The sequence below is a fragment of the Diabrotica virgifera genome, chromosome 5 (genome assembly GCF_917563875.1).
Source record: "Diabrotica virgifera virgifera chromosome 5, PGI_DIABVI_V3a".
NCBI classification, from domain to species: domain Eukaryota; kingdom Metazoa; phylum Arthropoda; class Insecta; order Coleoptera; family Chrysomelidae; genus Diabrotica; species Diabrotica virgifera.
The window spans coordinates 263464792-263491866 of NC_065447.1; the positions used below are offsets into that span (position 1 = coordinate 263464792).

Consider the following 27075-nt stretch of genomic DNA (forward strand, 5'->3'; position numbering starts at 1 on the left):
GGACTGTCTTGCGAATATGCATGGATAGGTTTGTGTTACATGAAAGTGGTTTACAAGTCACAAGAGCCTTACTTGATATTTTGATCCTGGTTATTATCTATCAGTGTCACAATTTATATTTAACCAGCTGTCAGGGTAGCTACACCTTGACAACTGGTTAAACCATTCAAAATGGTTTTACGTTCTATCACCCTTCAATTAAGAGAAAGCAGGCTTTGATCAATAATAATATTTTCAACTGCTCTCTGAGGTCTTCGTCATTCAGCCTATAGTTGTCCACTGCTGAACGTAGGTCTCCCATATTTCACCCCACAAATTCCTGTCCTGAACAGCTTGCATCCAATTTTGACATAGCCGTGTCATCTGTCCATCTTGTTAATGGTCGTCATCTGCTTCAAAAGGCGTCCTGTGTGGGTCTCCACTGGAGAATACGTTTCGTCCATCTGCCGTCATTCGTTCGCGCGACATACCCTGCCCAGTTCTATTTCAAGGTCGATATTCTTTTGATTGCATCGGTTAGGGTCTACGGCGCAATTCTGTGTTAGTTATTCGGTTTTTTAGGGTTAATCCCAACATGGATCGTTCCATTGCCCTCTGTGTTCTTCTCGTTTGCCCTTAAAAGGTCTTATATTTGAGTTTATATCAGGGCCGGGGTAACTTTTTACATCCTTTGTATTGTTTCGAACTCGGTGTTTTATTAATAATTCCTACCTTGTTGATTCTTTCGAGCATAAAAACTTGAGCAGTCCTGTATGTAACATAGCTGTGTTGTGATAGCATGCATCTTATATACCTAATCCTAAACTAACCTCTCACCTGAAAATAGAAGAAGAGTTTTAAAGAAACAAATGTCTTTAAAACTTCGCAAGTCTAATTGAGTTTCCGTAAACTTTAAAAAGAACCATCAACTTCGCCACATTCAAACTATTCCCTCCGTTTTATAACTTTCTTTTAACAGGACAAATTTACAAACACTAATTATAATTTTTCTCAGTGTGTTAGGGTCGTTTTCAAAACAGATAATCAAAAGTTTGCTTTATTTTTCCGATTATAACTTCAGAGTTTTCTTTGTTTCAGCTCAAGCTGCAGGAGGCCATGAAAAAGCGGGAAAAGTTTACGAAAGAACACGAAGAGGTAAAGTATTCGATAGATTAAGTCTTTATAAAAGATTACGCTAATACATAATGTAAATCGTCTATTAAATAGATACATACAAGCTTTTTATTTATAAGATATTAGGAACAACAAAACAGAAAAAGAAAATTATCTTTTAGGTTGGAATGCAGAAGTCTTGGTAGCAGTCTAAGTTTTAGAATTTATAAAGCAAACAGACCGATAAATAGCGAACATGGGAGATCTACAATTTGCATTCATAGCCTGTCTGCTTATTTAGATAAAATTCCAACAGAATTCTGCTTCCTTAGTACTCAAATATGAGTAAAATGAAATAAGGAAATACAGCTTTAGATTTATCGCTATTTATGGATATGTTTCGATTCGTTTCAGTTCGCAAGTTTGATTGCCTCTCGTGATTCGTATTTCATGACCAAAATATTTGTACTTTTCCGCAAACTCCATTTCGCAGTCGTTAATGAAAATGTTTTCACTGGAGACCAGGTGTGTCATTAGCTTTATCTTAGATATGTTAATTTTTAACCCAACCTGAGAGCACACTTCTTGAAGGTCTTGTAACATTATTCTAATATCCTTTAAATTGTCTGTCAGGAGAACTACATCGTCTGCGAAACGCAAGTTTGTTAGATTTTTAGTTTGTTTGTTATTTTGTTAGACGGACGATATAAAAATAATGACCACTAATTGGATTCTAAGCACCCAGAACAGAAGACAGTGGACGGAAATAGGAGAAGCCTATATCCAGCAGTGGATGCAAAGGGCTGATTGATGAGGATCGGTCTGTTTTTTTTTTAGTTTTAAAAATCTCAGGTTATAGACAGTTACCAAGTGAATTTTCTCTATTCTCATTTGTTTAAATAGATGTTGCTAATGCATCCAGAAGCAAATAATTATTAAAACAAAAAAAGATGGTTTAGATTTGATTACAGTACAAAGCCTCTACTATGTGCTTATATGTATTTCGGAATAACCGTTTCCTCATCGGAGCACCTGCGTAGAGGCACTGAACTTCAATCAAATCCTTTCATCCTTTCGGAGTAATTATTAAAATAATTACCAAAGATACTACTAGCACCATCTATGAATCGAAAGTCAAATAAGTAAGTTAGAAAATAAAATTCGAAATTATTTATCCTTTGAGCTTTTTAAATTGGAATCTTTTCTTTTTGTTTTAGTTTATACTTTATTCACTTTTGTGGATCATCATCATTCTCTTTGTCTTACCCCTATGCGAGGTCGGCTTCCCTAATTGCATTTCTCCACACAATTCTATTTTAGGTCATATCAATGTTAATCCCCTTTACCAACATGTCCTGCCTTATCGTCTCCCCCCAGGTCTTCTTTGGTCTCCCTCTCCTACTCCTTCCAGGAATCTGCACTTCAGCTATTCTTCGTATTGGGTGATTAACGTCTCGACGTTGAACATGACCAAACCATCTTAACCTCTCTCATTTTGGCATCAATTGGTGCCACACGAAGACTTCCCCTAATATACTCATTTCTAATTTTATCCTTCTTTGTCACTCTACTCATCCATCTAAGCATTCTCATTTCCGCCACATGCATTCGTTGTTCCTCTTTCTTTTTCACTGCCCAACATTCAGTTCCGTGCATCATAGCCGGTCTTATGGCTGTTTTATAGAATTTTCCTTTCAGCTTCATTGGAATTTTTCTGTCACACAACACACCACTCGCTTCTTTCCACTTCATCCATCCAGCCCTAATTCTACTGCATGCATCTCCATCTACAGTAGAACCCAGCAAATCCGAACTAATTGGGGGGACAGCCTGTTCGGATTCCGAAAAATTCGGATTATCCGAAAGTTAGCCTAACTAATAATTCAAAGCTTTCGTTGTCGTTGATTTTGAGTCGCTGAACCTGTCTCACTCTTCCACCCATCTCAGATTGATGTCACTACTGCAGAACCAGTGTCATTGTTTGTGTTTAGTCGCTAACACGCTGGCTAGATTTACAATTTGAAGAAGCTACATTTGTCCACGCTCCATTACAAGATCAAAGTGAAATTACAGAATGGATATTAAAGCTGACGATAATAGGCACCAAGAATTTACGGATGACGACATTATAGACTTGGTTCAACCTTAAGCCAACCCTAATGAAGATGAAGAAAGCAAGGAAGAAGTTTCCCTGCCAAGTGTCACACGCACAAGTGTTACACGCAGATGCCACTAAAGCTCTGAGTGTGGCTCTACGTTACGTGGAGCAGAACTCTGCTTCGCTACTGGTCGATGTAATGTTTATGCGTATTTAAGTGGTTTAACATCGCTGCGTCAATTCGCTACACTTCCATGCGTCAGAAGAAAGTGACCAACTTCTTTAAGAATACTCCTTTGGGCTGCAAACGTTCTCGCAAGAGTGTGGACAATATTTTTGGACTCAATTTGACTACAAGAGAACCGATGTAAGGTTATTTCTAACTTTTATAGCAATACGTATCAAGTACGTATTCATTTTTAAGAAATTTTAAATGTCAGAGACCCATTAATCCTAGATTGTTCAATTTTCTATTTTTACCCTGTATAACAAACATGTTTTTAAGTTTTTGTCTTGAGTTTTTTTAAATTTTTTTTTTCACTTTCCGTTGGTTCGGATTTGTCGAACGTTCGGATTAGCGGAGTTCAGATTTGCGGGTTTCTACTGTATTTCTACATTACTCTGTAATACCGATCCTAGGTACTTAAAACTATTTTGTGGATATTGAAGGAAATAATTCTCTAAAATTATTATCACGGTGAATGACAGGACGTGAAATGTAATTTTAGATTTCCCTTGTCGAGTGTTCACTTTGTTATGATTTATATTTCCAACTTAAAAAGCTCAGAGGATAAATAATTTCGAATTTTATTTCCGGACTTATTTGACTTTCAAATAATTATTGTTTATATTGCTTAGTAGACAGACAGACAGATATAGTTCACTTCAGTGTAGACTTCAGAATGAACGATTCTGAAGGGTTGCATTACCCCTTCAGGGTATGTCAACTGATGAAGGTGACCCTTGAATCGAATTAAATGTATTTCCTGGCATTTCCTGTTCGTATTGATGGTCACTGTTTTATTTTACGAAGTATTTTTTATTTATACAAAAACGAATTAACGAATATTTTTTCAGATATTGAGAGACATCAAACAGGGTTTGCTACAGCTTGGAAAAGAGGGTATTAGAGGACCATTATCTGGAGGTAGGTTAATACATATATGTACATAAATATCTGCTAAACAGGGTGTTAGTAAATAAGTATGAAAAACTTTAAGGGATAATTCTACATGAAAAATAATGGCAGTTTGCTCTATAAACGTGTGTCCGCAAATGCTTTGTTTCCGAGATACAGGGTGTTGAAATTTTTATTTCAAACTGCCAATTTTGTTATTGCTCTAAGACCGGTTGAAATATGAAAATTACATTTGGTGGATTTCAAGAGGCAGTTATTGCGCATTTTTTGGCAAACAAATAACAATTTTATATTCATCATTGGATGTTTTTTTAAGACAAAAATAGTATATATTTCAAATAAAAATTATTTTTGTATTCCACGTTTAATTTATGAAAAAGAACCTTTCTTGTATTTTTTTCTATGGTGCACCGTTTTTATGTGAAAAAATAAAACATCTTCGAGGGTATTTTTCATTTCTTAATACATTATTAAGAACTCTCCAATATAATAATACTAAAGTAGAACAATAACAGAAAATATTACCAAAAAGATTTTAAATAAGTGCAAAGCCACAACAAATGTTTAAAATTACCTCCTTTAAAGGTTACAGAATAATTTTATATTCACCATTGGCGCCCGTACAGGTAATGGTCTGAATTTAAAAAAAAAATAGTACGCCACTGAGAAACGTCAAATTAAAAATCATTTTTGAATTCCTCGTTGAATTTACGACAAAAACTCATTTTTATTTTTTCATATGCGGCGCCGTTTTTATACAAAAAAAAAACATCTTAACGCTTACAAATTATTCGAGGTAGATTCCATATGCATAAATAGCTATTTGTATAACAAGGGAGGAAAGTGCTACTTTTTCTCCCGAGAATGAAGTTTACTGCCCGACGCGTAGTGGCACTTTACTCCCATGTTATACATATGGTTTTTCCACCTTCCTCAAATATCAAGTCATTTTTTTATTTTCACTTTATTTATTTATGTAACTAACCAACAAAATTTATTAGAACTAAAACTAACAAGTAGGTACAATATAACTGTCAACTGTCAAATTATTAATGTAAACATTGTTAAATCAGAATAACAATTTACTGTTTTTTACCATTCTGCAAAATAGAGAGTGTTTTTAAATAAACGTTAAAATGTAAAGATACTTACGTAATAGAAAATAGATATTGTACAGGGCGTCAATAAGTTATATTTCATGAATGAAATACCCTGACGTCACTTTTACTTTTCGTCCCTAGGGAGGAAAAATATTTTCCTCCCTAGAGAGGAAAAGTACAACTTTGCTCCCTACAATCAGGTCCGGAAAAGTATACTTTCGGTAGAGGTATGTGGAAAAACTTATTTCAAATACTTTGTGAACGTTAAAATATTTTTTTTGCACGATTGATCATTTTTGACTGTTTACCGTGACAGATTTTACGTGAGTAGGTGACATTTACTAGCAACTCGACGGTAAGTAATCCAACTCGATGGTAAGTACTCCAACTCGACGGTAAGTAATTCACTTACCGTCGAGTTAAAAAATACGCGATCAAAGTTGAAAACTTTGAAATATCAATGCCATCATAAAGAAAAACGGTGGATTTAATCATTGAATATTCTGCCCAGAGGCCTCCAGGAGCTTTCAACTGCATATGTCTTTGAACGAAATATGCCAATAGAGTCTTTTCTTCGATTCTTAAATTCTTGTCTTCGCACCATTTTTTAAAACTTTGGTAGGTATTTTGATAACGGATTTTGGATTTTTCGGGAATAATTGCGGAACACCCTTCTTCCCAAGCCCGTTCAATTTCTTCAAATTCACTTTCGCTCATATTTTAATTTATAATAATCAAAATTGTACTTAAAATTATTGACAACTAAATAAAAACTCAATTCTCCATTGTTGTTATGCACCCTAGTTACTACCTAACAACCAAAGTATCTATCTTGATAAAATGAATGAAACTAGTCAATATGACGAAAATGTTTAATTTTATAATTTATAATGGTATCAATCGTGCAAAAAACGTTATAAGCATGTCGAACGTTAAGGGTAACCGATCTCAGACAATAATTGGAGTCGTTGCTCCGCTCCTCCTCCAAACAATTGTCTTCGATCGGTATAAAACCTTTACCGTTCTCCATGCTTAATATACTAATTTGTTTGCATAAAAACGGCGCCTCATATAAAAAAAACGATTGTTTGTCGTAAATTGAACGAGGAATTCAAAAATGATTTTTAATTTGACATATCCCAGTGGCGTACTATTTTTTTCTTTAAAAAATTCGGGCCATTACCCGTACACGCTAATGGTGAATATAAAATTACTCTGTCACCTTTAAATGAGGTAATTTTGAACATTTGTTGTAGCCTTGCACATAGTTAAAATCTTTTTAGAAATATTTTCTGTTATTGTTCTAGTTTGGCATTATTATATTGAAGAGTTCTTTATAATGTATTAAGAAATGAAAAATACGCACGAAGATGTTTTATTTTTTTGCATAAAAACGGTGAATCATATGAAAAAAAGACAAGAAAGGTTCTTTATCATAAATTAAACGTGGAATACAAAAATAATTTTTAATTTTAAATATCTCAATAGCGTACTATTTTTTTCTTTAAAAAAATTCAGACCATTACCCGTAGACGCGCCAATGATGAATATAATATTGTTATTTGTTTGCCAAAAAATGCGCAATAACTACCTCTTGAAACCCACCAAATTTATTTTTCATAGCTTAAAAGGTCTTAGAGCAATCAAAAAATTTGCTGTTTAAAAAAAAAATCAACACCCCGTATCTTGGAAACGAAGCATTTGCGGACATAGGTTTATAGAGCAAACTGTCATTATTTTTTCATGTAGATTTATCCCTTAAAGTTTTTCATACTTATTTACTAACATCCTGTATATGTTTTGGCGCCAATTTAGAGTAAGAATTTAAGTTTTTTTTAAGTTTATTTAGGAGGAAAACGTAAAGCTATTCTTTAAAAAATATTGCATATTTACTCTGTTTTGCCTCCCCCAGCATCCTCCTCCAAGTATCTCTGTATCTGCCTACTCTCCCCCAGTTGTCCACACTCAGTATATCTTTAGCATCGGTTCTCACTTCCACTATCCCCCTCCTTCTTGGTCTTCCTACTGGTCGATGTCCCACCATATCCTCTACTCTAAGCGTTCTGCTAGGTGTCTCATTATCCATTCTTATGGATCTGCCCAGCGCAATATTTGTACTTTTATATAATGTGCTATTGATTGGAAAGTTATTTGTAATATCGGTATAACTCCCTGGTATAACTGGTTGAGCCATATTCTCCATATACAATTGTCGCAAAATGTCGCAATAGCCTCCTTAATATCTTTATTTCTAAAGTATTAATAAGATCTATTGTCTTTTCTGTCATGATCCATGTTTCTACGCCATATATGTTGTTGTTAGTCGTATGATGTTTTATGTATTTTAAATTTTACTTTCCTATGGATATCTGTGAATCCAAACACCTGCGACAGAGAGAAGTATGCTTTATTAGCATGCATATTTTTGCGAACTTTTTTCAACTGTCTACAATGATGCTGTAGTTAATCAAATTCCTATTGTTAAATTTGAGAAATCTGCGAATGTAAGCAATTATGTTGTTGACATTAAGGAAATAGTTGATAAGATTCTGAGTAGCCCATGGAAGCTTACCAGGGGACCTGACGAAGTTCCATTGTATTTTTTAAAAAAATGTGTATACTCTTTGGCAGAACCAATACACCATTTATTTAACCTATCACTAACATCAGAGGTATTTCCCGATTTCTGGAAATTTAGTTTTTTAAAACCATTCTTCAAGTCTGGTCAGAAAGATAAAGCTGAAAATTACCGTGCAGTTTGTATACAGTCAGAGTTACCAAAACTATTAGATTTTTTTGTAAATAGAAAGTTTTGATTGTCGAAACATAATAATTGGTAAACAACATGGTTTTAGCTAATATAAGGTAAATCCACAGTTCCAAATCTCGTGTATTACACAAATTTTATCATTAACTTGTTGGAGTCTGGTTCTCAGGTCGATTCAATCTATGCTGATTTTTCAAAAGCTTTCGATAGAGTCAATCATGAGATCTTGATTGCCAAACTTTGTGGTTATGGCATTAGCGATAACATCTCAAATTGGATTAAACATTATTTGGCTAATCGTTCTCAAATGGTTAAATACGGTAGTTTTTTGTCAAAACCAATTCATATAACATCAGGTGTTCCACAAGGTTCTCATTTGGGTCCACTGCTGTTTAATATATTTGTTAACGATTTACAAACAGTAATTAACTCCGACCAATTTCTCTTATTCGCTGATGACATAAAAATCTTTAGATCTATTGCTTGCCTCTCTGATTCTGAATGTTTGCAATTGTCCTTAAATAATTTTTCACGTTGGTGTGAAGTAAATGTTTTAAACTTAAATTTAAAAAAAAGTTTTAAAATCACGTTTAGTAAAACGCAGGCTTCTTTTAATAATAATTACACACTTAATGGTACTGTTCTGCAAGAGATACATCAGGTACGGGATTTGGGTATAACACTGGATAGAAAACTGAACTTTAATGATCATATTAATGACATAACTTCACGTGCCCTTAAAATGTTAGGATTTATCCAGAGAAATTCAAAGGACTTTTCAGTTTTCACGTTTAAAATATTATACTGTTCGCTAGTGCGATCAATTATAGAATACTGGTGTATTATATGGTGTCCTTTTTATAATACCCAGAAAACTCAATTAGAAAAAGTTCAAAACAGATTTTTAAGGATATGTGGTTATAAAATGGGTTTAAGACGTGGAGATTATAATTACAGTTATATTCTTAATCAACTTAAAATGAACAAATTAGAGACAAAAAGAGCTGAATTCGAATTATATTTTTTACATAAGCTTCTAAATGGATTTATTAATTGCCCTGAAATTTTAGGTTTAATCTCATTTAATATACCTATGCGAAGAACCCGTAATTCTGACCTGTTTTTTGTAGATTTCCATTCTACTAATTATGGACTTAATGAAGTTATTTCTAGGATGTTACGTACTGCGAACAATTACCAAACAGATTTAGAATTATTTAATACTTCAACTGCATCATTTAAAACACATGTTAAAAAACTGTTGTAGGCTTAGGTATCTTACTGTATTTTATACATATTGTACAAAAACTGAAAAAGGGTTTGGCCCGTCAATAAATAAATAAATAAATTTAATATCTGGAATAACTTAGACCAAGACACCATATCGGCACCTAGTGTAAACATATTCAAAAATAGACTTGATTGTTCTTTATTTGATGTAAAATAGGACATTATTATTTTTAGGACCGCATTATCTACTGTTTCCATAAGTTTGTTATCCATCTTGATCGTAACTTTAGAATTTGTAGTTAATTTTATAATGAAATGTTTCTTTGTTTTTGGGCATAATAGGAGCTTGCTCCTCTGTCCTTACTTATTTTGTAATTATAATAATAATAATAATTATCCGTTTCCGTATTTACTCCTCTTCGCTGCCGTTTTCAGTTATCTGTACACCCAGGTATGTGAGCTGTTTTACTACTTCTTCATTGTTAGCATCGTCTATTGTCAAATTCTGCAAGTTCCGTTGTTCCCTTGCTTGTTTAGGTCTTTAGTTTTTTCTACATTGACGACTAGCCCTGTTTCTTTTGCATTTTCTTCAAGCTCCACATAAAGTTCTTTGAACTGTCTTGCGGTTCTTCCCATCAAGTTTACTTCATCTGCGTACATTACAATCTGCCTCTAAATTATTACTGATGATAACATTGATGACTCATAGACAATAAAAGTGACTTATTAACCCATTTTTTCTGAAGAGCTTAACGACATTCAATTTGTTTAGAATATAAAAAGTAACTTAACCTAAAAAAAGTTATAACGTGATGCTAATCTAGGTTACTAACTAATGAATAAATATCCTATAAAAATCATATATTCCAATATTCAACAATAATTAGCGTATAATACAAAATGTACTCCGATTGCTAAATAAATAAAGAGAAATATACAATTACAAAAGCATCGTGAATAAATCAAACGACAGTTTAGAAGTATTTCCATCATTATTAGTGGATAAAACATTACAACCAAGAAATAATGATAGGGATATAAATAATTTTCCGCCTGAATGAGCTTTAAATATTCAAATGAATTACGAGCAGTTTAAAATAGAGCAATCTAATATAACAATAATAAATTCTATTACATTAGGAACAATAATTATTAATGCCATGGTATTATGAGGTAGATTTTGACATAACTTTGATTTGGAATTAACTTTTTTTGTTCCTTATTAGTCTAGAGCAGCGGTTCTCAATCTTTTTGAGTCATGTATCACAAAATACTTTGTATAATTTTTGATACCGCCTAACTGAAATACCTACCTATCTAAAAGTTAGGTAATATTCTTCTTCTTGTGTCACTCCTATCGGAGATTGGAAATCATCAAGGCTATCCTTACCTTGTTTACAGCTGACCTAAAAAGTTCATTAGTGGTGCAGCCAAACCACTCTCTCAAATTTCGCAATTATGACATTCTTTTGCGACCTGGATTCCGTTGCCCTTCTATTATTCCTTGCATTATATTTTGAAGTAATGTCCTCTCATTAGGTGACCCAAATATTTGAGGTTTCTTCATTTTATCGTTAACAAAATTTCTGGGTATTTTCCTATTCTTCGTATTACTTCAAAGTTTGTGACTCTTTCAACCCAACTTATCTTTAGCAGTCGACTGTAGCACCACATCTCGAAACTTTCAATATTTTTTATATTGTTCTGTTTGAGAGTCCAGGCTTCTACACCGTATAATAGCGTGTTAAATACGTAAGCTTCTTAGCATTCTTAATCGTAGAAGGATGCTTATATCTCTGTTGCAGAAGAACTTTTTAATCTTTGTGAAGGTGGCCCTGGTAATTTCTATACGTCTTTTTATTTCATTGTTTTGGTCTTCAGTTTCGTTTATTAAAGTTCCCAAGTATTTGGAACTTGATACTTTTTCAATCTAATTAACTATAGTAGTGGTAATTTTGGCTGTTTTTGCGTTTTGTGTACCACCGCAAATAGTGATACGTACCACCAGTGGTACATGTACCACAGATTGAGAACCTCTGGTCTAGAGTCCAAGGCTGTACCACGAAACAGCTCAGGCTTCTAGACTAAAGAGTACTAGTTTTTGTAGGTGTTACTCCTCTTAAAATATTACTTCATAGCCCCTTTTAAGCTTATTGCCAAACTTAAAATTGTTTATATTGCAGATGACACGTACATGTACGACGAAGAGGTACGCATGCTAGCCCCAGTCCCGCATTACGCAGACCCTCTCAACCGTCCCGCCCATTGGTACGATGAACCGCCCTACGAATCGGACCCTGAAGACTTCCTCATGGGTTGTAGCGAAGGACCATCTGCCACCATACAGAACGGAAGAGTGTGCTTCACGCTAAACACTCGACAAGATTCCAGAGGTGAAGGAGTCATATCATTGAGAAGTGCGGGCGATATTTCACTACCTCGGGAATCGCAAGCTGGGTTGGGAATCGCGCCCAGAAGAGGATTGATTCTACCTTCACAAGCTGGATATCCACCAGCAATAATTCCTTTAAGGTATATAGATTTTTTTTGTATTAAACACGCCTAGTTTAAAATATAAATAGTAGAATAATTTGCAACTGCTTTTAAAACGTTAAGTTGGGTATATAGCATAGACATAATAAGGATAGACAAGGCATATAGTATATATAAGCAGTGGGGTTCCTACGGTCTCCTCCGCATCCCACATTTCGCTCGCCATCGTTTTCTACTCATACCATCTTTGCTTTATTTCAATATCAGTTCTTAACAGTCTTCAATCCTCACCCTAAATCTGCCGTACATGAGCCCTTCGATGACGTGTCCCTTACTTTAACAACGCTGTAAAGCCTTTTCATCCCATCTGGTGTTTCCAACTCTTCATACTTAGCAGTAGTTACAGCGCGCTTTACTTCCCTTCTTGCTACCTTGTATATCTCCTTATCTTCCTCTGTTTTAGACCTGTCATACCTTTTTCTAGCTTCTTTCTTATCTCTAGCTCTTTATCACATAAGGGACACCAATCCTTATAGCAAATAAGGAACATCAAACCTGTCATACTTCTGACGTTGAGCGTGCAATCCTCAATCTCAGGTTTGTGATTGATTTTATCTAAATTACAGCTAAACCGCTAAAATGCTTATCCTATTTACGTTTTTAGGTCTTCTAGGGATATCGAAAGTGGTGACTACGCAGGCTCTGACGTGCAAAGCGTTAGTTCGAGGCTGTCGACGTTATCAGTAGATACCAGTAGATCCGAACACCACGAATTAGGTCAAATTATTTCCCCCCAGTATTATACGCAATTAGAAGGAAAAATAAGGCATTTTAGGAAAATTAGCGGATATTCTAGGAGTGAAGATGGAATGTCGCCTAGTCAAAGTTCAGATTACGAGGATCAGGAGGATTTTAGTAATTGTAGCCAGCAGATAGCAACTGTACATGTGGTGAGTTGAAATCAATTATAATGTAACATTTTTTTATGTAAGTATAATTTCTTCAGCATACTAATGATACGCTACTGATTATACGTTTTCAATTTTTAAACTGCTTGTTGCTAACTCGTGAAAGCGTTGAGATTCCAGTTGCATCTTATGGAATTGAAATGGTATATGACTTAAACCCTATGCTTGCTATAACTCTTATTTATGTCAAATAACGTTGTCAAGACTTTGCACTACTAAACGCTTGTCTAGGTATATGTGCAGTCACTCGATCGCTTTGGGGACCTATTGGGTTGTGAAGAGTAGGTTCTAAAACTAAAAAAGTTAAGTAAAGTTTTCCATTTTTAATTTAATTTTCCATTTCCAACAATCGTTTTTCCTATTATAGCGCCAATTTTCCATAATTCGAAAAAATGTTTCAAATAAAAGTTACTTATTTTTACGTACCTAAGGAATCCGAATCAGCAATAAAAATGGGGGCTCCTATTTAAAATTCTAAAGTAACCCCCCACCCCACCTCCGTGGGGGATCGTGTTTGGTTCCATTCGATAGATTTTTCAAATATATTGAATAAGTGTATTTTTCAGTTTTTCGATCTGATGTTCATTTCGCGAAATATCGCGGGATTCGTATTTAAAATTTTAAATTTACCCCCACCCCTCTCCGTGGGGAGTCGTCTTTGTTATCATTCAATAGATTTTTGACAAATATTGAGCACGTAGGTACTTTTTAGTTTTTAGATTATGTTCATTTCGCGAAATATTCGTTTTTTCTTGTGAAACTTTGTGACTCACCCATTTCCTTACGCCCCCCCCCCCCAAATCGTCAGATTTTTGAAATATACACTGTTTTGCATCTACTTAACTTACCTTATCTTAAGGGGTTATCTTAGTGTAAAAGTGGGAAATTCATATACTTTTTTTGTGAATTACTAAAATAAATAAATGAATGTGTGTGTGTGTACTTTGTACGCACGTAAGAAGTAATACTTCTACTACATATTATGTGATTTTTAAGACAATACCAAAAATTAAGAAAAAAATAAAAGAATAAAACGCACACAAACACATTGAAAAATGCCACAAAGAAAAAATTATTTCTGAACGATAATAATTGTTGGCAAGAATTTTAAATACGCATTTTCTGAAAAAAAAATTATATAACAAATATACTTACAATCATAAAATGCATAAAAAAATAGAAACATAATAACTTGCATCGGGAATCGAACCCGTGAATTTCGGGACGCTTTGATTCGTAATCGAAGCCTAGACTCACTCGTCCAATTCCACATTATTTGTCATGTGGAAAAATAGGGTAACTGAACGTTTTACTGTTTGACAGTTGTTTTGAATATAATTAAATTATGTAGTTTAAATTTTGTGGAAAAAAATATTAAAATATAACAAAACAGTAAGAAAACAATATATTAGATGAAGATTGGTAGAACTTTTGTTGGTAATCAAATTAAGTATGTAAATCAAAGCATTACATACCTACTAGATAAATAAATCTACGCCAAAAAATCAGAATTTAAAAATAAAAATCGGACCTAATTTGGGATTTTTCTCTAAAATTCCCATTCTTGAGAAAATAAATGTATGTATTTCAACCTAATCCAAATGTATAATTACAATATGATTATAATAAAAACTACTTACCAAATTAGAATGAGTTTTCCTTGTCCAAAATAGTCCAAAAGTCCAAAAATATAGGTATATGAAAACTATTTAAAAAGGCAGTATAACTATTAACTAACTTTTGTTTGTTGTTTCTTTTCACACAAATTTTAAAACGCAACAACCATAAATAATCTAACTACAGCTGTGCCACAGCAGCCATATTGAATAATTTTTGACATGTCATTTGAACATCCAATCAGAACAAAGTTATAATGCGCATGCGCCGGGATCATAGGTTTTAACATATAAAAATTCACCCTCATATCGCCGGTAAAGAAATATAACTTCAAAAATACTTTACCAATTGTTTTGAAAATTTGCATGAGCATTTATTATAAAACAAAGTAATTGTAAAACAATTTTTTCATACAAAAATATTGAAAATTAAACGATTTATGCGCCATCTACTGGCACCGTGAAAATAAAAACATAGCTCCACTGCTGCAGTGATTGGGACTAATAGAGATCCTGAAACATAAAATTTTAAACTAATTATTGAAATATAAGTTACTTCCTATACCATCAACTAGGATTTTTGAAAAATATTAAAATTTGGAAAAATGTCGAAGTGTTGAAAATTTTTTTAAAATTTAGCTAAAACATTTTCAGTTTCAAAAACCGCCAAATTGACATTTTTTATCCGATCAAAAAACCCCTAGTTGATGGTATAGAATATAGAAAATAACTTAAGTTTCAATAATAACTTTGAAATTTTATGTTTCAGGATCTCTATTGGTCCCAATCACTGCAGCAGTGGAGCTATGTTTTTATTTTCACGGTGCCTGTAGATGGCGCATAAATCGTTCAATTTTCAATATTTTTTTATGAAAATTGTTGTACGTGTATTTCTTTCTATAATAAATACTTATGCGAATTTTCAAAACAATTGTTGTAGTACATTTTATTTTAGAAATTCCCAAAAAAGTATATGAATTTCGTACTTTTACACTAGGATAGCCCCTTAATCTGACGATTTCGAGTTTTTCTAGGGATATATTTTTTTCGGCCCCCCTTAACGAACGCCCCTGTGTTTAGAGCCAATGTATGGTAGAGGTACATCTACAGGGTACCAGGTTTCTCCCTATATGATAATCTGACGCGCTCGAGTTACTGGAAAAATCCCCGCTTGGGCTCCCCTACCACAAAGTTTAGGTAGTTATCTACATGGCTTCTACTCCTTCGTTTTTATAAGTCGACTATGGTATTTTGGTATCATTCTGGAAATACTGATTGTTTTTCTGCTATTCCTTTTTGTCTTCTTCTTGTTCTTCCTCATTATAAGCAACTGTGCTTATTCATTGGCGGATTGATGGAAGGTTGTCACTCCATCTTTTACGCTGTAGGCCCATACTTCTTGTACCGATTGGTAATTATTTATCTCTTACTATTTTGACTACATGTGTCTCCCTTCTTCTGCTTATGTGGTTATTCCATTTTTTTTCTATTTAGTGTCTATTCGTTTATACACTGTCCGTTACATTGTCTTCTAATATATTCGCTCCTCTTTCGATCTCTCAGTGTATTTCCTGTAATTTTTCTCAGGACTCTCATCTCTGCCGTTTCTAGTAGTCTTTGTGTTGTGACTGTTTGGGTCTTGTTTCTGCTGCATATGCCATTATTGGTCTTACACCGGTTTTATAAATTCTTGATTTTATCAGTGTTAATATGTCAGTTTCGCCATATAGTGTTATTAAGGCATCCTGCCAGTCTATTTGTTCTTGATTAATCACTTCTTTGTCCAGGTGTCCATAGCTGGACAGTGTAATTCCAAAGTATTTTATTTCTATTACTTGTTCAATACTGATGCCATCAATTTCTATTTCTCATCTGATTGGTTCTTTACTTATTACTATTGTTTTAGTTTTTTGAGCTGAATTTGTCATCTTAATCGTTTGATCTTATGACTGTGGAATATTATTTGCAGACTATCATAATCTTGGGCTATCTGTAGGTATTGCGTTGTCTGCGTAACAGAGTATTTTTACTTCTTTGTTTCCCATTCTGTATCATCTCCCTTCGTTGACGCATTTGATGATTTCATCCATGAATAAATTAAAGAGCATAGGACTCAATTCGTTTTTAACTTGTGGAATTCTAATTATTCTAAGAACACTGCAATATTTTGTCTAAAATATGTTGTATTTAATAGCACACAGGCATCGGTACTTGTCAAAAATACTGAAATATACATACCAGTTACATGATTCGTTAAAATAATTGTATTCCAAAAATATTTTATTAATTAAATTTCACAAACATAAAATTTTCACTAATTTTATGATATTCTACCATAAAATATAAAACAAAAATGAAAATCGAGCATATTCATGAATTTGTTCGAGCTTTATTACTTTCTCTAATGAAATATCTGCATATATGATTATTTGGAGTACTATTATCTTTTACATATCCTCTGCAATACATAAACCGATTTTATTATTTAATTTAATAAAAATTTAAATTTAATTAGTCAAACCTTATACAGGATGTCCCGAAAAGATTGGTCATAAACTATATCACAGATTCTGGGGTCAAAAATAGGTTGATTAAACCTCACTTACCTATATACTATAGTGCGCACAAAAAAAGTTACAGCCCTTTGGAATTACAAAATGAAAATCGATTATTTTCATATATCGAAAACTCTTGGAGATTTTTTATTGAAAATGGACATGTGGAATTTTTATCGCAGCAACATCTTAAAAAAATTAAATGAAATTTGTGCACCCCATAAAAATTGTATGGGGTTTTGTTCCCTTAAACCCCCCCCCCCAAACTTTTGTGTACGTTCCAATTAAATTATTATTGTGGCACCATTAGTTAAACACAATATTTTTATAAAACTTTTTTGCCTCTTAGTACTTTTTTGATAAGTTAGTGTTTATCGAGATATTTTGAATATTTGTCGAATCCACCACATATTTGTTTATGGTTAAGTATTACCTATTATACTTATACACAAAATATACTTACTTACTATTATACACAAAATATACTTACAGGCAACAACCACTGTCAAATTACATACTAACAGTAATCGCATAAAAATAGAACGGGGGGTTAGACAAGGAGACCCAATGTCACCTAAACTTTTTAATACGGTCTTAGAACATGCTTTCAAGAGTTTGGATTGGATGACAAAGGGAATAAAAATAGATGGAGAATACCTAAACAACTTACGTTTCGCCGATGATATAGTCATAGTAGCTGAGGATCTAGGTATGGCAAGAGAGATGGTACAAGAACTCGTTGTAGCTACAGAAAATGTTGGTTTAAATATAAACATCTCAAAAACAAAAATAATGACAAATTTGGTACCCAACCAGAACATCAGTATTGGTGGGAAGGAAATAGAACTCGTAGATAGATATAAATACCTGGGACATGAAATTACGATTGGCAGGGATAACCAGACTCATGAGCTGAAGAGAAGAATCGGTCTTGGGTGGGCAGCATTTGGAAAACTGAGAGAAACTTTTAAAAGTGAGTTACCCACATGTCTAAAGAGAAAGGTATTCGATCAGTGCGTCCTCCCAGTCTTGACGTACGGATCAGAAACACTTACCTTAACTAAAGCCTCGGCTACCAAACTAAGAGTCACGCAGAGAAGAATGGAGCGGTCAATGTTAGGAATAACTCGGCGAGACAAAATCAGAAACGAAGAAATCAGAAGAACAAAGGTTACTGACGTCATCGAGAGGATAGCCAGGTTGAAGTGGAGATGGGCAGGACACGTAGCCAGAATGACAGATGGGCGATGGACGAAGAGGTTATTGGAATGGAGGCCAAGAGAAGACAAGAGAAGCGTCGGTCGACCGCCTACAAGATGGACTGACGACTTAAGAAAGGTAAATAAAAACTGGATGAGGGCGGCGCAGGATAGATGGGGTTGGAAACGAGGGGAGGAGGCCTATGTTCAGCAGTGGACTTTTGAGGCTGGATGATGATGATTACCTATTATAGATACCTGGTAATAATCTGAAAATCTATTTATAATTTACATTTTTCGGTATATTTTGAAAAAGAAGCCACATCTCGATAAAAGGTGACTTATCAAAAAGAGACTAAGAGGCAAAAATTTTTTAAAAACACTGTGTTTAACTAACGGTACCACAATAATAGTTTAATTGGACCGTACACAAACATTTGGGGTGTTTAAAGGAACAAAGCCCCCATAAAATTTGTATGTAAATATATTAAAAAAGAAGCCGCATCTCGATAAAAACTGGCTTATCGAAAAAATACTAAGAGGCAAAAACGTTTTAAAATCGTTGTGTTTAACTAATGGTACCACAATAATGAATTAATTGGAAGGTACACAAAAGTTTGGGGGTTTAAGGGAACAAAACCCCCATAAAATTTTATAGAGTGGACAAATTTTACTATAATTTTGTTTTTAATATGTTCCTGCCATAAGAATGGTACATGTCCACTTTCAATAAAAAATCTCTAATAATTTTCGATATATTGAAAAAAATCTATTTTCATTTTGTAACTTCAAAGGATTGTAACTTTTAAGGATGTTATTTACATCTGTCGAATCAATGTTATAGAAGAAGAACAGCACAGTTTAAAAAAAGAGCTTTATTTTTCGGTTTTTTGAACAGAAGATAGCTTCGGAATTTTGAAGGGAAAATGTTAGGGATAAAAATCTCCCACAAAAAATAATTTCCACCATAAAGTCACTGTATGTGCACTGAGGCGAAATGCAGCGTGACACACCATGTGACCAACAGTGACGAATTTAACATACTAGAATCAGACAGGGATACGTGCTTTCTCCGTTTTTTTTTTTATGACTATTCTCTCAAGAATCTAGACTTCGACATAAAACGTATACAATGGACGTTAACCACACGTGTAAGAAATCTAGAATACGCCGATAATATCCTCCTCTTAGGACAGAGGTTCCAAGATGTAGCTGACCAACTGGAGACACTTTCCACTGAAGCCAATAAAATAGGTTTGAAAATCAATAATAATAAAACCAAATCCATGAAAATAAAAGCAAGAAACAACATATTATTAAGTATTAACAACATGCAGATTTAAAATTTGGAAAATTTTACGTATCTTGGAAGTGTCATAATAGAAAGTGGAGGTACAGAAGACGATATTCGTATGGGTATAAGAAAATAATTTTAACAAGCATTCAGCATGCTTAACCCTGTTTGGAGGTCTGGACAGTATACTACAAATATTCCACTCAATAAGTAGAATAATTTCAAAAAACATAGAAATGATGTAGTTAGTACTTTAAAGTCCAAAAAATCTGCATACTATTATAATCAAATAGATAATTATAGATCAAATCCTAAAAAAATGTGGAAGACACTAAAAAAATTGGTCAATACAAATACAAAAGATACACCTAAATGTGTTCAATTTCGATGTAACATCACTGGTGAAATAGCCGTTAAAAGAGACAGTATGGACATATCTATGGGTTTTAATGAATATTTTGTTGAGAGTATTTCTAGTATTGTTAAGTCATGTAGATTTTTTTATTGATTGGATAAATGTAAATTGTAACCTTTATTTGCCATTTGACAATTTTGTACAATTAACTTTGAAAGAGTTAGGTTCATTTATGAATGTGTTGGATAATAAATATTCTAACTATGAAGTTTTAAATGGTAGAACGTTAAAGGAAATTTATGAGACAATTGGTCACATCATACTAAACTTAATTAATACGTCACTGGATGCTGGTAAGGTGTCGAATCAGCTTAAAACTAGTACAATTATTCCTATCCAAAAGATCAGTAATACAAATAAGGCTGAGGAATTTAGACCTATTACAGACAATTGAGAAACTCCTTGAGCTAGTTGTTTATGAGCAATTAATGGAACATGTAAAAAGGAATTCAATTTTAATAGAAAATCAATCTGGGTTTAGAAAGAACCATTCTTGTGAAACTGCATTACAACTAACAATCTGCAAGCTAAAGAATGATATAAACGATGGTAAATATACTATTGGAGTTTTTTTGGATCTGAAAAGAGCTTTTGAAACCATTGATAGAAACATTTTATTAGCTAAAATTGAACAATATGGAGTTTCCGGTAAGGTTTTAAGTTGGTTTGAAGATTATCTAAGCAATCGCAGGCAAAAAGTATGTTTTAATAATACAGTATCGACTGAGAAAGACATTTTGGTAGGGGTACCTCAAGGTAGTGTCCTTGGACCACTCCTCTTCATACTGTATATAAATCATATAGATTTGTTTTTGGATTGTGAATTTATCAATCTTTTTGCTGATGATACTTTGATAGCATGTAGTGATGTTAAGTTAGAGAATGCTGTAGAGAAGATGAACAGAACACTTGATCGAGTTAATAAATACCTCAACATGAATAAATTAAAACTAAATATTGATAAAACCAAAGCTGTTATTTTTACTACTAAATATAAGTATAGTTTAATAAATTTAAATCTGATTAATTTACACATTAACAATGAAGAGATCAAAATTGTAAAAACGGCAAAATATTTAGGTTTTCAGCTTGATAACGTGCTGTCATTTGATGGACATTTTGAGTATATAAGTAAAAAAATTTCAAAAAAATTGTACTTTTTCACCAGAATAGCTCAAAATCTGTCGACTGAGACTAAAGTAACTGTATATAATACAATAATACAGCCACACTTTGATTACTGTGCATCGATTGTATATTTATTCAGTCTTAATAAAATTAGTCAGTTACAAAAACTTCAAAATAGAGGGATGCGCATCATATTAAGAACTAGTAGAATAACGCCAATATTGATTATGTTAAAATCACTTGAATGGTTGTCAGTTCGTCAACGTTTGCATTACCTAACCATGGTTTTTGTGTATAAAATATTGAACTCGTTGGCTCCATCTTACTTTCAAAAATATGTTTCTTTTCAGAGAGATGTACATGATTATAATACAAGGGGTACAAATAATCTACATATTGTTGAGTTCCAAAATAGCTTTATGATGAATTCTTTAATTTGCAAAGGGTTTAGAGAATATAATGAACTACCTCTCGATTTAAGAACTTGTAGAAACATTAATACATTCAAGTACAGTTTAAAAAAATATATTATAGAGAATAAGATGTGTTGAATGTATTTGTGTTGCCTTGTATGTATACTTATTGTGCTTACATTAATCGCATTGGTATTTTATTCAAATGTTTGTGGCTTTCGATATTGACATTTTAATTAGTTTCAGTTTTTTACTTTTTAAATTTTAAATTATCAAATGTTTGTGGCTTTAGGTATTGACATTTTAAATTAGTTTTAGTTTTTTACTTTTTAAATTATGTTATGGACTATATCAATACTTGTATTGTTTTGACTATATGTACTTTAGCATGTTTATATTAGGTAATCCTATTTAAAATGAAGTATTATTATTATTATTATATTATTATTATCAAATGCCATGTTTATTCTACTCTACGGATGTGAAACCTGGAAACTCACAAAAACTCTTACACAGAAACTGGAGGTCTTTGTTAATAAATGTTTACGAAGAATTGTTCATATTTTCTGGCCTACCATATCAGAAACGAAGATCTGCTACACTTGAGCGAACAAAGTAGGATAGAAAATGAAGTAGGTAAAGTTCAGAAAATGTGGTTGGATTGGCCACGAAAAAATAGCTCAGTATTGCAAAAACTACCCTAGAATTCCCAGAGAAAAAAAAAGGTCGCTTAGAACAAACTTGGAGAAGGTAAGGACATGGACGTGATAAGAAATCAAGGAAAGTCTTGGAATGCAAAAAGATCTTAGTGCAAAATAGAACTTGATGGCGCGTTTTCATTGAAGCTCTATGTTCCACTTAGGAGTTCAAGAATGCTATACATATATGTAATGTACACCTCGTTGTAAGTTTTTTTAAAGGAAATATTACTTTTGTAAGGGCAGATCAACAACAGATGCAATTTTCATTATGAGGCAGTTGATGTAAAAATACAGGAGTAAAGAAACAAACGCTCATATGGTAGTCATTGATCTTAAGAAAGCATATGATAGAGTTCCTCGAGATATTCTGTGGTGGGAACTAAATAAGAAAGGAGTCCCTGGTGAATATGTAAAGTTTGTGAGGGATATGTATGAGGGAGTAACGACTAGTGTCAGGACAGGTGTGGGAGACACTGATAAATTTCATGTGAAAGTAGGATTGCACCAAGGCTCGGTGCTTAGTCCGTATTTATTCTCATTAGTTTTGGACCAGATAACAGCGAAACTACAGGGTAACATTCCCTGGTGCCTAATGTATGCTGATGATGTCGTGTTAATAAGAAATAGAGACTTACGACAAAAACTGGAACAGTGGAGACAAGCTCTGGAGGAAAAAGGTTTAAAACTTAGTAGGACAAAAACAGAGTATTTGGAATGTTCATTTAAAGATGGAGTTACTACAAATAAAATGGTATCTTTGGATGGTGAAATGATTGTGAAAAGCAATAGTTTTAAGTACCTGGGATCGGTAGTACAGAATAATGGAGAAATAGATGGAGATGCATGCAGTAGAATTAGGGCTGGATGGATGAAGTGGAAGGAAGCGAGTGGTGCGTTGTGTGCCAGAAAAATTCCAATGAAGTTAAAGGGAAAATTCTATAAAACAGCCATAAGACCGGCTATGATGTACGGAACTGAATGTTGGGCAGTGAAAATAAAGAGTAACACCGAATGCATGTGGCGGAAATAAGAATGCTTAGATGGATGAGTGGAGTGACAAAAAAGGATAAAATTAAAAATGAGTATGTTAGGGGAAGTCTAGGTGTGGCACAAATTGATGCCAAAATGAGAGAGCATAGGTTGAGATGGTTTGGTCGTGTTCAACGTCGAGACGTTAATCAACCAATACGAAGAATTGCTGAAGTGCAGATTCCTGGAAGGAGTAAGAGAGGAAGACCAAAGAAGACCTGGGGGAGACGATAAGGCAGGGCATGTTGGTAAAGGGGAATAATATTAATATGACCCAAGATAGAATTGTGTGGAGAAATGCAATTAAAGAAGCCGACCCCGCATAGGGATAAGGCAGACAGAATGATGATGATTACTTTTGTAAGTTAGTTAATGATAAAAGTTTTTAATTGCAGTCTAGTGATGGCCGATCTGCTGGCGTATCCGGTTTAGTAGGAAAAGTAAGAGGACTTCGAGAAGACGTCCAAAGGAAAATTTCTAGGTTAAAAAACGACAACGTAGACCAGCAACGCATTCCTGATCAAAGTTTCCAATGTTCAGCTAGTTCAGTGGAAAGCTTGCCTAGTGGGTCAGGATCAAGTAAGTAACTATGTATATTTAAAAAGTTAATTTTATATTCTTCCAAGCAGAGTTGTTATAATCCTCTGTAGGTGTTAGCACTATTTGTGTAGCCTTTGACATTGCTGCTCTGTATTCTGAGTGCTCTGCTCTGTATACTTTGTTGCTGACGCTAATTTTGTTGTGGTTTTAGGTACGCAAGCATTGGTGAGAGCCGGTAGTAACCATAGTTCAATATCAAATGAAGAACCGGATCCCAGTCCGACGGATCAGATTGTGGGACGAGCTAGAGCGTTGGTGGATCATACTCCAAGCCCGTATGATACGGAGGCATTAAAATTTAAGGTAAGCCAAAATAGTATTCGACCAATAGCATGCTAAGGCAGTGAAGCATGGGTCCTGAAAAAAACATCCAAAAACAAACTCGACACATTCGAAAGGAAAAGTACTGAGAAGAATACTAGAACCTGTGAGGGAAAACGGAATTATACGTTGTTATACCTGTGGGTATAACAACGAGCTTTATCAAGTTTATAAGGAAACACCCCTGTCAGGCTCCATTAGCATACAAAGATTGCAATGGACCGGACATGTGATAAGAATGGGAGAGGATAGGCTACCGAAAAGAGCACTGAACGATAAAAGGCAGGGAAAGAGAACGGTTGGAAAGTCAAGAAAGCGCTGGGAAGACACAGTAAACAGCGACGCACAAGCACTTTTAGGAGTCCGTTTATGGAGAAGAGCAGCCACAGACAAATAAGGGTGGAGGCAAAAAATAGAGGAGGCCAAGGCTCAATTTGAACTGTAGTGTCTTAGAAGAAGAAGAAGAAAACCAGTATTAACGTTCTTCAGTGAGAAATTGTATACCCATGTTTAAAAATTTTAAAAACACGATCACTACAGGAGGAAATAAAATGTAGATTTTACGAATTCTAAAAATGAGGTTAATCAACTGCTTATATCCCCAGGTGGAGAGAGTCATTAATGCCTGATATTAAGTCTAGGAATATTTTAAACATTTTCATTTTAATACAATAATTTAAACATTTTATAACTCTGTAATATCTAAAGGGTTTTCACAAACATATCTTAGTGACTCAAGTATGCCCTTTACTTGTAAAAAGCACTGATGATGTGATTGTTAGTCCAAAAACGATCTGTGATGTAGCCCTTCTTTAGGGATATCAATAGAATATACCTTTTATAAAGGATTTTAGTCATTTTTTATAGTCTTATAGCATCTACTCCTGTATCTACTCCTCATTCTCACAATTTTTTTTATTTTAGGCTGGTGATATTATAGATATAGTTTCAATGAATCCAAGTGGGCAATGGAGGGGTATCTGCAGAGGCAAGAAGGGCACTTTTAAATTCATCAATGTAGAACTATTATCCGAACGATCGGTAAAATCAAAAAGAGATATAAAATGGCATCGCAACATTAAAGGCAAGCCCGTATCTGTGGAGGATTTGTTAAAGAAGATCGGTCTACATGACTATATTTCTGTATTTATATTGAACGGTTACGAAGATTTAGAATTGTTTAAGGAATTGGAACCCAGTGATCTGGATTATTTGGGGATAGTGAATACCGATCACAGAGCTAAGTTGTTGACAGCTGTGCAGCTTCTGCATGAGATGGATTGTAAGTATATCTTTAGCTTTACTATATGTATTATTTCATGACAGTACAAATCGTAACGTCACAATTCGTAACTTCACAAATCGTAACACCGACTTATTTCTTCCATCTCTGATTTACTTATGTGTAATGATGATGAATTTATATGTATATCTATCGTGTTGTCTTCTATGTTAGTAAATTCTGGTCTTTGTTGTGTTAGTAATTTTTTTGAAATATTCAAATATTCTGAAATAATATGTGATTTAATAAATTTGTTAATTTTTGTAGCAGGCAGTGAGGGAGATATCGCAGGCTCGAGCAGTGAGTGTGACGAACACAGAGGACTCACGCGTGATACCGAAAACTCCCCTTTTGGAAGGCGTCAATTTCCCCGAGACTCAGGCTGTTACGACGCTTCTGTAAAAAGTACGCGGCAGGTCCAACAGCATATTTCACCACAAGGAGAATCAGATACTAGTGATAGTGCAGGTATGTCCATTTAAACATCTAACATTTACATTCTTCCCACACAAAAAAAAAGTAACAATGCTTAAACCACAGTGTTATAAATCAGATAATCGCGTCCACTGCTGGACACAGGCCTCCCTCAGTTCTTTCCAGTGTTCTCTACATTGAGCCGCTTGTAGCCAGTTTTCCGCTACTATTTTTATGTCGTCTGTCCATCTAGATGGTGGTCATCCTCGGCTTCTTTTATAGTTTCTGGGCCTCCATTCCATGATTCGTCTTGTCCACCATCCATCTTGTTTTCTAGCTAAGTGCCCTGCCCAGTTCCACTTAAGTGTCGTGCTTCCTTCTATGACGTCTTGAACTCCTGATCTTTTCCTGATTTGTTGGTTTGTTATGTGGTGTCGAAGGCTCACGTTCAGCATTGTACGTTCCATGGCTCGTTGTGTAACTCTGAGTTTACTCGCGGATTTTTGCGTCAATTTTAAAGTCTTCGCTCCATAAGTTTGTACGGGCAAAACACATAAACCTTCCTCTTGAGACACATGGGAATTGAACTTTTGAAAATATAAAAATCCACAAGGAAAAAGTTTTCCGTTAGTTAGCTGTATACCATGTGATACAAAAAACAGTAAAATCCTGTATAAAAGGTATATTTAAAAAACCCTCAAAAGGGCCACATCAAATTCACATAACTAGTTTTCGATTGGTTTACCAGTCATCATCAGTGCTTACCTAAAATGAATATAACCTGATAAAAAAGGCAAAGATGTTGAAATTTTGACTAGGGTTAAAAAATATTAGCTTATACTCACGTGCAATGTACATGCTAACGACCAACAAAAATATGTGGGAAAAAAATATGACAGGTTATTTTTAACTACCTGTGGAACTGTCGTTTGTCTTGTCATCGTTCCGAGGTTCCCAACCATTTCATTTTCACTTGCCGTCTCACTTCCAACATGTGAACAAGTCATATCTAGATCTCAGATGTTACCTATGGCAAATTAGATAATATTTTAAACATCCAGGCTTAAGGTAGCATTTTATACCAATGTTTCCTTGACGGACTACTTTTACTGGGCTTTGACCCACATATTTTTGTATAATACTATCTTGGTGGTTAGCATGTACATTGCACGTGAGTATAACCTAATATTTTTTAACCCTAGTCAAAGTTTCAACATCTTTG

At 34.0% G+C, this 27075-nt stretch overlaps 1 protein-coding gene across 1 annotated transcript in view; it reads left to right on the forward strand.

Moving 5' to 3' along the window:
* Positions 1–27075, forward strand: part of LOC114329803 (uncharacterized) — a 273164-nt gene that overhangs the window by 239894 nt on the left and 6195 nt on the right. Inside the window, exons 7-14 of the mRNA XM_028279033.2 lie at positions 1078–1134; positions 4268–4337; positions 11609–11957; positions 12583–12868; positions 23632–23815; positions 23988–24139; positions 25082–25439; positions 25707–25907. Of these exons, the coding sequence (XP_028134834.2) occupies positions 1078–1134; positions 4268–4337; positions 11609–11957; positions 12583–12868; positions 23632–23815; positions 23988–24139; positions 25082–25439; positions 25707–25907 (1657 nt within the window). The remainder of the gene's footprint in view (positions 1–1077; positions 1135–4267; positions 4338–11608; positions 11958–12582; positions 12869–23631; positions 23816–23987; positions 24140–25081; positions 25440–25706; positions 25908–27075) is intronic.